Below are 12,123 nucleotides of genomic sequence, written 5' to 3'. Positions count from 1 at the left end.
AGAGACCCACTTCAGACCTAGGGACACATACAGACTGAAAGTGAGGGGATGGAAGAAAGATATTCCATGCAAATGGGAATCAAAAGAAAGCTGGAGTAGCAATACTCATATCAGATAAAATAGACTTTCAAATAAAGACTATTACAAGAGACAAAGAAGGACACTACATAATGAGCAACGGATCAATCCAAGAAGAAGATACAATAATTGTAAATATTTATGCACCCAACATAGGAGCACCTCAATACATAAGGCAATTGCTAACAGCCATAAAAGGGGAAACTGACAGTAACACAATAATAGTAGGGGACTTTAACACCTCACTTTCACCAATGGACAGATCAACCAAAATGAAAATAAATAAGGAAACACAAGTTTTAAATGATACATTAAACAAGATGGACTTAACTGATATTTATAGGACATTCCATCCAGAAACAACAGAATAAACTTTCTTCTCAAGTGCTCATGGAACATTCTCCCGGATAGATCATATCTTGGGTCACAAATCAAGCCTTGGTAAATTTAAGAAAATTGCAATCATATCAAGTATCTTTTCTGACTACAACACTATGAGACTAGATATCAATTACAGGGAAAAAACCTACAAAATCCAAACACATGGAGGCTAAACAATATGCTACTAAATAACTGAGAGATCACTGAAGAAATCAAAGAGGAAATCAGAAAATACCTAAAAACAAATGACAATGAAAACACGACGACCCAAAACCTATGGGATGCAGCAAAAGGAGTTCTAAGAGGGAAGTATATAGCAATACGATCCTACTTCAAGAAACAAGAAAAATCTCAAATAAACTGTAACCTTACACCTAAAGCAATTAGAGAAAGAAGAACAAAAAACCCCCAAAGTTAGCAGAAGGAAAGAAATCATAAAGATCAGACCAGGAACAAAATGAAAAAGAAATAAAGGAAATGATAGCAAAGATCAATAAAACTAAAAGCTGGGTCTTTGAGAAGATTAAAAAAACTGATAGGGCTTCCCTGGTGGTGCAGTGGTTGAGAGTCCGTCTGCCGATGCAGGGGACATGGGTTCGTGCCCTGGTCCGGGAAGATCCCACATGCCGCGGAGCGGTTGGGTCTGTGAGCCATGGCCGCTGAGCCTGCGCGTCCGGAGCCTGTGCTCTGCAATGGGAGAGGCCGCAACAGTGAGAGGCCCGCGTACCGCAAAAAAAAAAAAAAAAAAAATTGATAAACCATTAGCCAGACTCATCAAGAAAAAAGGGAGAAGACTCAAATCAACAGAATTAGAAATGAAAAAGGAGAAGTAACAACTGACACTGCAGAAATACAAAGGATCATGAGAGATTACTACAAGCAACTATATGTGAATAAAATGGACAACTTGGAAGAAATGGACAAATTCTTAGAAGAGCACAACCTTCCGAGACTGAACCAGGAAGAAATAGAAAATAGAAACAGACTGATCACAAGCACTGAAATTGAAACTGTGATTAAAAAGCTTCCAACAAACAAAAACCCAGGTCCAGATGGATTCACAGGTGAATTCTATCAAACATTTACAGAAGAGCTAACACCCATCCTTCTCAAACTCTTCCAAAATATAGCAGAGGGAGGAACACTCCCAAACTCATTCTACGAGGTCACCACCACCCTGATACCAAAACCAGACAAAGGTGTTACAAAATAAGAAAACTACAGGCCAATATCACTGATGAACATAGATGCAAAAATCCTCAACAAAATACTAGTAAACAGAATCCAGCAGCACATTAAAAGGATCATACACCATGATCAAGTGGGGTTTATCCTTGGAATGCAAGGATTCTTCAATATACACAAATCAATCAATGTGTTACACCATACTAACAAACTGAAGGATAAAAACCATATTATAATCTCAACTGATGCAGAAAAAGCTTTCGATAAAATTCAACACCCATTTATGATAAAAACTCTCTGGGAAGTAGGCATAGAGGGAACTTACCTCAACATAATAAAGGTCATATCTGACAAACCCACAGCCAACATTGCTCTCAATGGTGAAAAACGGAAACCATTTCCACTGAGATCAGGAAGAAGACAAGATTGTCCACTCTCACCACTATTATTCAATATAGTTTTGGAAGCTTTAGCCACAGCAATCAGAGATGCAAAAGAAACAAAAGGAATCCAAATCGGAAAAGAAGAAGTAAAACTGTCACTGTTTGCAGATGACGTGATACCATACATACAGAATCCTAAAGATGCTACCAGAAAACTACTAGAGCTAATCAATGAATTTGGTAAAGTAGCAGGATACAAAATTAATGCACAGAAATCTCTTGCATTCCTATACCCTAATGATGAAAAATCCGAAAGAGAAATTAAGGAAACACTCCCATTTACCATTGCAACAAAAAGAATAAAATACCTAGGAACAAACCTACCTAAAGAGACAAAAGACCTTTATGCAGAAAACTGTAAGACACTGATGAAAGAAATCAAAGATGATACAAACAGATGGAAAGATACACATGTTCTTGGATTGGAAGAAACAACACTGTGAAAATGACTATACTACCCAAAGCAATCTACAGATTTAATGCAATCCCTATCAAACTACCACTGGCATTTTTCACAGAACTAGAACCAAAAATTTCACAATTTGTATGGAAACACAAAAAACTCTGAATAGCCAAAGCAATCTTGAGAAAGAAAAACAGAGGTGGAGGAAGCAGGCTCCCTGACTTCAGACTATACTCAAAGCTACAGTAATCAAGACAGTATGGTACTGGCACAAAAACAGAAATATAGATCAGTGGAACAGGATAGAAAACCCAGAGATAAACCCATGCACATATGGTCACCTTATCTTTGATAAAGAAGGCAAGAATATACAATGGAGAAAAGACAGCCTCTTCAATAAGTGGTGCTGGGAAAACTGGACAGCTACATGTGAAAGAATGAAATTAGGACACTCCCTAACACCATACACAAAAATAAAATGGATTCGAGAACCAAATGTAAGACTGGACACTATAAAACTCTTAAGAGGAAAACATAGGAAGAACACTCTTTGACGTAAATCACAGCAAGATCTTTTTTGATCCACCTCCTAGAGTAATGGAAATAAAAACAAAAATAAACAAATGGGACCTAATGAAACTTAAAAGCTTTTGCACAGCAAAGGAAACCATAAACAAGATGAAAAGACAACCCTCAGAATGGGAGAAAATATTTTCCAACTAAGCAACTGACAAAGGATTAATCTCCAAAATATACAAGCAGCTCATGTAGCTCAATATCAAAAAAACAAACAACCAAATCCAAAAATGGGCAGAAGACCTAAACAAACATTTCTCCAAAGAAAATATACAGATTGCCAACAAACACATGAAAGGATGCTCAACATCACTAATCATTAGAGAAATGCAAATCAAAACTACAGTGAGGTATCACCTCACACCGGTCAGAAAGGCCATCATCAAAAAATCTACGAACAATAAATGCTGTAGAGGGTGTGGAGAAAAGGGAACCCTCTTGCACTGTTGGTGGTAATATAAATTGATACAGCCACTATGGAGAACAGTATGGAGGTTCCTTAAAAAACTAAAAATAGAACTACCATACAACCCAGCAATCCTACTACTGGGCATATACCCTGAGAAAACTATAATTCAAAAACAGTCATGGACCAAAATGTTCATTGCAGCACTATTTACAATAGCCAGGACATGGAAGCAACCTAAGTGTCCATCGACAGATGAATGGATAAAGAAGATGTGGCACATATATACAATGGGATATTACTCAGCTATAAAAAGAAACAAAATTGAGTTATTTGTAGTGAGGTGGATGGACCTAGAGTCTGTCATACAGAGTGAAGTAAGTCAGAAATAGAAAAACAAATACCGTATACTAACACATATATATGGAATCTAAAAAAAAAAAAAATGGCTCTGATGAACCTAGGGGCAGGACAGGAATAAAGACACAGATGTAGAGAATGGACTTGAGGACACGGGGAGGGGGAAAGGGAAGCTGGGACGAAGTGAGAGAGTGGCATGGACCAAATGTAAAATAGATAGCTAGTGGGAAGCAGCCACATAGCACAGGGAGATCAGCTCAGTGCATTGTGACCACCTAGAGGGGTGGGATAGGGAGGGTGGGAGGGAGACGCAAAAGGGAGGGGATATGGGGATATATGTATATGTATAGCCGATTCACTTTGTTATACAGCAGCAACTAACACAACAATGTAAAGCAATTATACTCCAATAAAGATGTTAAAAAAAAAAAAAAAAGTGGCCCAGGGCTTCCCTGGTGGCGCAGTGGTTGGGAGTCCACCTGCCGATGCAGGGGACATGGGTTCGTGCCCCGGTCCAGGAGGATCCCACATGCCGCGGAGTGGCGTAGCCTGTGCTCCGCAAGGGGAGAGGCCACAGCAGTGAGAGGCCTGCGTACCGCCAAAAAAAAAAAAAAAAAAAAAAAAAAGTGGCCCAAGAAAGATCCATTGTCCCTTCCACCATGTGAGGATACAATGAGAAGTCAGCAGTCTGCAACCCTAAAGAGGTTCCTCACCAGAACTCTACCATGCAGGCACCCTGATCTCAGACTTCCAGCCTTCCAGAAATGCAGGAAATAAATGTCTATTGTTTATAAGCCACCTAGGCTGTGGTGTTTTGTTATAGCGGGCCAAATGGACTAAGACATCTTCCAAGCTCATTTTTAACGCCTCACTTAAACATGAAAGGACAGCCAAGCATCACCAGACATTTGATAACAGCCTCTAACATGGAAGTCCAAGACCAAAACAAATTTTTTTTAAAAGGAGCTTGAAAAAAAGAAATAATGTTGAGAGCAGAATATAACTCCATTTTTTAAAAAAAAGCATAATTCTTGAAGAGATAAGGGAAAATATTACATTCATGAAGCAAAAATAAAATGTCATAAAAGAAATAAAGAATAAGAGCAGGCTTTTAGAGATTAAATATGTGGTTGAATATATTTAAAAATTGCATAGAAGATTTATAACATAAATGAAGAAACTTTTCAGAAAGCAGAACAGACAGAGGAAAAATAGAAAGTGAAAAGTAAAATCAGAGGATTAGTTCAGGAGGACCATCATTCAATTAACAGGAGTTTCCAAAAAAGAGAAAGAGAATGTGGAAGGAGGAAATAATCAGTAATGAAAGCCATGAGTTTCCAGAATGACGCAGCCCACTGACTGCACAGTACAGTGAATGAAGCAAAGACACACACTCTAAGGTACATCACTGTTGAAATTTCAGAGAACTGGGGATTAAAACAAAAAAAATTAGGTCACACATAAACGATCAGGAATCCGAGTGGCAACAGACTTCTTAACAGCAACACTGAATGCTAAAAGAGAGTAGGAAAATGTCTTACCATTTCTAAGGAAAACATTTCCAATACAGAATTCTATATATAACGCAGCCAAGCTACCAATCAAACGTGAACAGAGAAAAGGCATTTTCACATATGTAAGATCTCAAGAAGTTTACCTTTCATAAACCCTTTCTCAGGAAATTACTGGAGAATACCAAGAAAGAATGAAATGAGATCAATGGCCTCTAACACAGAAAAGAGGTAAAAGAAACTTCCAAAGTGAAACAAATGGAAGTTCTAATCTGACAGCTGAGTAGCAGACTTAGAGAAGAATTAGTACAGACTAGAGCATCAAGACAGAGGCCCTGGGAGGAATGGTTCCGGGGGCAGGGGGTGGTGAAGAAAGAAAAAAGAGACTACCTTATATGTTTGAATATTTTGAGAGGAGTTTTATTATTTTATTGGATAATCTGAGTATTAATTAATGATAGGCAAGAAGAAAACCAAGCAAATGAAAAAGTGAGGCAGTTAACAATGCCAAGAAAAACAAAAAATTACATGAAGAAGGAACAATGTTCACAGCACACTACATGGCTCACCTATGAATATGTCATCATCACAATGTAAATATCAAATAATGATTCAACTAAACATATTTAAAGGATGTGGGAAGAGGAAGGGGAGGAAATGACAATATTTTAAGAGATCATAAAATCTTCATCTTCCATTACTAAAGACAATTGACCTAAAACTAGAAAGTCAAGAAGTGGCAGCACAAGGATTTTATTTAAAAGCACAAAGGTGGATACCAGAAGAGAGCTAAAATATTTGAAAGTAGTTGTTTCTAGAGGCAGGATCAAGGGCAAGTAGGAGCAGAGCAGGAAACTATTGCTCTTCATTATAAACCTTGTAGTACCACCTAAATTAAAAAAAAAACAAAAACCAAACATATATATATACATACATATAAATATATATAAATATATACACACATATATATACATATATATGTGTGTGTATATATATATATGTGTGTGTGTATATATATATATATATATATATATATATATATATACGTATATATATAGTGTGGGTGTGTGTTTGTGTGTTTGTATTAGCCTCTGATACTATGTGTAATGAGACTTCAATCTCTTGGCCAGGGGTTCTTAATTCAGGCTACTGTCACAATGATATACGGAGCTTTCCTTAAAAACAGAGTTATCTGGGCATCGTTTTAAGATTCTGCTTCACTAGATCTGGGGAAAGGCATGGGGAATCTGTGTTTATTTGTTTGTTTTTTAATCTCAGAGGTGATTGTGATGTGCAGCCACGGTTCAGAACCCCTGTCCTAGGGTAATATGCTAAAAATATTAATAAAAATTGGGACTGTAACCATAAACATTCATTTACTGTTATAAATTTTTTCAACTTACACTGTTAGGAATGATGCTATTACTGCCTTGTCTGTGTGGGTCCATCCTGACTCCTGTAGGAATGGGAAAGTTCAGACTGATATGCTCTAAATTAGCTTCAAGAAAATACATTACAATCAAATATTTTTAAAAGTTACATATTAAAGGTTTAAAAAGTTGCATATTTATCAAAGTTTACCTGTTTTCTTAATAGTCTGCTTAATAGTTGACTGAAATCCTTTTTGGAAGAACATGTAAAATTAAATTTGCCTTTACTTTCCTTCCAAGTGCCTGTTAGTTAAAAATACTTTTGAAAGAAGCTGAAATATTTACGAAAACTAATTAAAACCATCTCCTGAAGTCAAGTAGCATGTCAGATTAAGAAAGTACATCAAAATGAACTCCAGAAAAAACATTCTACCCTACATGCCTATGTGTTCTACTACACCATAATGGTAATACAGTCAAGTTTCAGAGTTGAAACATATTTTTCAGGCAGGAAACATCATAGAATAAAATTTCTTAAACCAGGCCTAATCACAGGCTTTTCTACACTATCTTTCTTTCGTGAAGCATATGAGCATACACGCTTTAAGTGTGAAAATTATGTTACCTTGCATATTTGGTGTTGCTGAAGAATCTGATGACACAGCTTGGTACGGCAAGTCTGTATTCAACTGCAAAAGATAGCCTTCAACTGTAGGCACTTCATCCCATTTGACATGAAAAGAGTTGGTAGTGGCTTTGATCAGTTGTACTTGTGATGGTGCCGGTGGTTTCTCTAAAGAACAATATTGGTATTATGTATTAAAGTTTCAAATGTATCAATAGTTTGCCTATATAGCTTGTGGACCTGGAGTTCTGAAAACATCAGCAATGAACATTTCATCTGTTTACTAAGAGGAAAAAATTTACTCAGATAAACATAGCTATAGTAGGTCAAATAAAAATAATTTGGAGTTCTGATTTTATTTATCTAATTCCTTATATGAATAAATCTATAAACAAAATAATTTAGTTCCAAGCTGAGTCATCAAATTAAAAAAAATATTTAATCCTAGAAGTGTGGGGAAAAACCAAGTACTTTATAGTTACAGCTATGCTATTTTACCTTCTTGGTAAGTTTTTAATTTTATGACCCAATTTTGAGCCAACAGCATACATGTCAGAAATACTGTTAATGTTGGCAAAAATGATTTGGACATGATATTTTGGAAAAACTTCTTTGAAGTAACTTCTTTGAAGTTAATACCTTCTTATCAAAACTTGTACTAACCAGGGCTTCCCTGGTGGCGCAGTGGTTGAGAGTCCGCCTGCCGATGCAGGGGACACAGGTTTGCGCCCCGGTCTGGGAAGATCCCACATGCTATAGAGCGGCTGGGCCCATGAGCCACGGCCGCTGAGCCTGCGCGTCCGGAGCTTTTGCTCCGCAATGGGAGAGGCCACAACAGTGAGAGGCCCGTGTACCGCAAAAAAAAAAAAAAAGAAACAAAAGAAAAACTTGTACTAACCAAAACAGGTAATTATTTTGGAATAAAATGTTACCAACATTTCTAAAACAATAACAATCATAGACTATTAGAACTGGAAAAAAGGACCTAAGATTATTTCTACAATATCCCTGTCTTTTTGTTTACCTATCAAATTAGGGAACTCACAAATCCCAAGGCAGTACACTCCATCTCTGGACAATTATATAAGAAAATGTATTTTTCTAGTGAGGTGAAATCTATACACTATAATTTAATCTTTATAGAACAAGTCTAATATCTATCTCTTTGTATCTTTTAGAATAGGGGTCAGCAAACTATGGCTCATGGACCAGATCCAGTCTCTGCCTATTTTTATAAATAAAGTATCACTGAAATATAGCTATGCTCCTTTGTTTAGGTATTGTCTATGACTCCTTTTATGCTACAGCTGTAGAGGTGAGTAGGTGTAACAGAGACGTTATGGCCCAAAAAGCTTAAAATATTTACTCTCTGGGTCTTTACAAAAACAGTCTAATGTCCCTGTTTTAGAGGGTAATTAAGCCTAGTTCCTCCAACTATTCCCATGGAAATTCCTCCACGATCCTATTCACAATCCAGCTTATTTATGTTTTTCAAAGTAAGGCAACCCATACCTGAACAAAAGCAGAGAATAAGAAGACAAGTCCAGGAGGTACACCACCCACATAAAAGAAGTTACATGAAGAAAAAGAGAGAAAACAGAAGGGCGTGAATCAGTGAAATAAACTGAGAATTCTCACAACTGAAGAACATGAGTTTCCATACTGAAAGGGCCCACTGAGTACTCAACACAAGGGATTAAAAATAGACACACAACAAGACACATCATCATAAAATTTAAGAACGGTAGGGACAAAGAAAAAATTCTAAAAGCTATCAGGGGAAAGGTCACATTTAAAAGGACCAAAAATCAGAAGTGGTTTAGATTCTAACAAAAACACCTGAAGTTTGAATATAACAACTTTCAAAAAAATTTTTTCCCAGCTTTCAAAATTCTGAAGGATAATGACTTCCAATATAGAATTCTATTTCCGCTCAAACTGTAAATTCAGTAGGAAGGAAGACTGAACTTATTTTCAAACAATGCAAGATCTCAAAATAAATTTATCACCTATGCACCCTTTTCCTGGGATGTGCTCTACAAAAATGAGGATGTAAACTAACGAAGGGAAAAATATGAGATCCAGGAAACAGGGAATCCAGCACAGGTGAGAGGCAAAAGATATCCCCAGAAAGATGATGAAGGGAGACTCCAAGATGATAGGTGTGCTCAATTTGTGGAAGGCAATCATCTCAGATTGGAGGAGGAGAAATTTCTTCAAGATGAGGAAATTTGATAGAATATCTGATGCATCTAACCATAATGAGAGAAGATTTAAACAAATGAGAGCATAGACTGAATTAGTGGTAAATACATACAGATCTAAAACAAAAAAAGTGACCATTACTAATCGACGGCAAACAAAAAATATTCACAATATTCTACATAGCTCACCTGTGAATAGCATTTATATGGTTATAATGTAAACACTGAACACTCATCTAACAAAATTATGGTGTAATCAATCATACTCAGAGAGTAGGGGTTAGGGAAGGTGCATAGGAGAGAGGTGAGGAGTGGTGGGAAGAAGAGAGAAATCCTTAACTTCCACGGTAGAAAGTGAGCATATTATGCCTAAACTGAAAAAAAATAAAAGTAACATATTCATGTTATATGGAGAACTGTAAGTAAATACCATAAGAACTGTTTAACAGAGCTGAAAGCACATGCTTGTGAAGCAAGGAAAATGGGAGGAAAGTGTGAGCAAAAGACTGTTATTTTTCATAAAAAACACTTATGGAAGTATATTAATCTTTATATGAACTCAAATGCACAAAACTTAACTAAAAGTGAAGAAAGGCAAGATGAAGAACCCTACTCCCCTCCCCTGCCCAAACTGAGGCCAAGTTATCACAAGGAAAAGCAAAATCTACATTTTGCCTTTATGATAGTGGCCATGATTACTTTTAGAAAGATATTCCTGTCCACAGCCTTTTATGGAAAGGTTTATGGAAAAACTGGCCATTCAGAGACAATGATTTTTAATCTTTTAAAAGTCACAGATCTCTTATAGAATCTGGTTAAAGTGACATATTTGCTACTGAGAAAAATTGATATGTGCACATTTTTCTTCTAATCTCAGAGACTGATTAGAAGCTTATCCTTGGACTTCAGCTCATAATTTCCAATTTCAAAGATGAATCAGTAAGTTCAATTTTCTATAGTTTTTCCTCCTTGCTAGTATGTACTTCTTCCATAGAAAGCATTTAGTCTCCAACTTAACTGTTCCACTTATTACTTTTTCAAGTATCTTAATTTTAAAATTAAACTTTCTACATTATAAAAGCAATGCATGCTACTGCAGAAAATACAGATAAGAGAGAAAACCTTTTAAAAAAATGTATAATCTCACCTCTTAGATAATACTTTGGTACACAGTGTATCCTTCCAGATTTTTCTGTTTATACACTTAAAAGAAAAACTGGAATCATAGGTATGTTTTATAATCTGCTTTTCTCATAAAACAACACATACTACATCTTCAGATCTGATTTCTCTACTGGCTTCCAGACTTCTTTATTCCCTCAATTGCCTACTTGATCTCCTTATTTCAAACTTAGCGGGGTTTAAATGGAACTTTCCATTTTCTCCACAAGCCTGTTTTCTCCGCAATTTTCCCAGCTCAATAAATAGAAATACCACCAAATTATTCAAGCTAAAAACTTCATCCTTCTTTCCTCTCTTTCTGTCATCTGCCATACCCAAATCAGTCGGTTCTGTCAACAAGAACTCCAAAATACGTCCTGAATTTATCCATCTCCACGTATGAAAAACCCGAATGAACTTTTTGGCCAAACCAACATGAAAAAGAGAGGCAGTGGCTTTGCAGTAAGTCTCAAAAGACAGACATCATTTGATTATTTATTTATCTAAAGGAAAAACTGTATTTGTTAAATACTCTTACCTACCAGTATCAAGATACCAAAGATCCTTGCAGCAAACTTGACTATTCAGTGCTTTTTTGTAGCCATCTCTTCCACTCCAAAAATACAATCGAGTGCCAATTGCAACAGCACAGTGTCCAGCTCTTGGTCTTGGTCTTGAATTTTTTTTGTCTTCTTGAGAATCTGATACTAGGGTGGTCCACTCTGCTGTATCTAAAGACAGAAATATCCATGATTAATCTACTTTTCTTAAATGACAAAATAACAAAAGTTATTTTATTAATAAACTTTATTTTAATAACTCTTAAAAGACTCACCAAGATTTAAGTAAGAAAATGAACTGGTACATCTCCATTCACAATCATGAGGTGAAGTCTCAATATTTTCCCCCTTATGTGGAACCCATCCACCAAAGATGTACATCCTGAACAACAAAAAAAGAAAACATAAAGTAGCTGGTTTTTTTTCCTAAAGCTTTAATTTTATTTTTCAGATTTAAAATGCTAAGAATAGACAAATTTATTTTTTCTTGACTCAAAGCTTCAGGACTAATAAATCACTTATCACTGTCAAGGTAATGGAAATACGATAGTGAATAAAGTGGTCTTCTTTCAAGAGTTTATAATTTTATGAAGCAATACAGAATCAAAATTATTACTCTCTGGCAAGTTATTCAAAGTGGGAAATATTTCAATTATAATACATTTGAAAATCAATAATGTATGCAATAAACTAAGGGTTGCCTGCCAGAAGGATACTCAAATGATCTATGACATCCAAAGTTAAATTTAGAATTGTATGTGTATAGTAACCAAAGAGAATTAAGTTTCTTATAACTTTGGTCACTGATATCATCAAACAAAAACCATTAGACTATGTTCCTCAGGGCCCTAAGGGTTCTC

The 12,123-nt window shown here is 36.0% G+C and overlaps 1 protein-coding gene across 2 annotated transcripts in view; it reads right to left on the bottom strand.

Annotated features, from left to right (window-relative positions):
- HCFC2 (host cell factor C2) overlaps positions 1-12,123 on the bottom strand; it is a 46,936-nt gene that overhangs the window by 20,438 nt on the left and 14,375 nt on the right. For both annotated transcript variants that reach the window (XM_082849881.1, XM_082849880.1), the window contains exons 6-9: positions 11,539-11,645; positions 11,246-11,434; positions 7,339-7,506; positions 6,747-6,799 (exon numbers count right to left, since the gene is read on the bottom strand). In XM_082849881.1, the coding sequence (XP_082706007.1) occupies positions 6,747-6,799; positions 7,339-7,506; positions 11,246-11,434; positions 11,539-11,645 (517 nt within the window). The remainder of the gene's footprint in view (positions 1-6,746; positions 6,800-7,338; positions 7,507-11,245; positions 11,435-11,538; positions 11,646-12,123) is intronic.

The sequence above is a fragment of the Leucopleurus acutus genome (genome assembly GCF_964270905.1).
Source record: "Leucopleurus acutus genome assembly, chromosome: 11".
Classification (NCBI taxonomy): Eukaryota; Metazoa; Chordata; class Mammalia; order Artiodactyla; family Delphinidae; genus Leucopleurus; species Leucopleurus acutus.
Note: the sequence above shows the minus strand (reverse complement) of the source record. Positions and strands in the feature narration are given on the sequence as shown.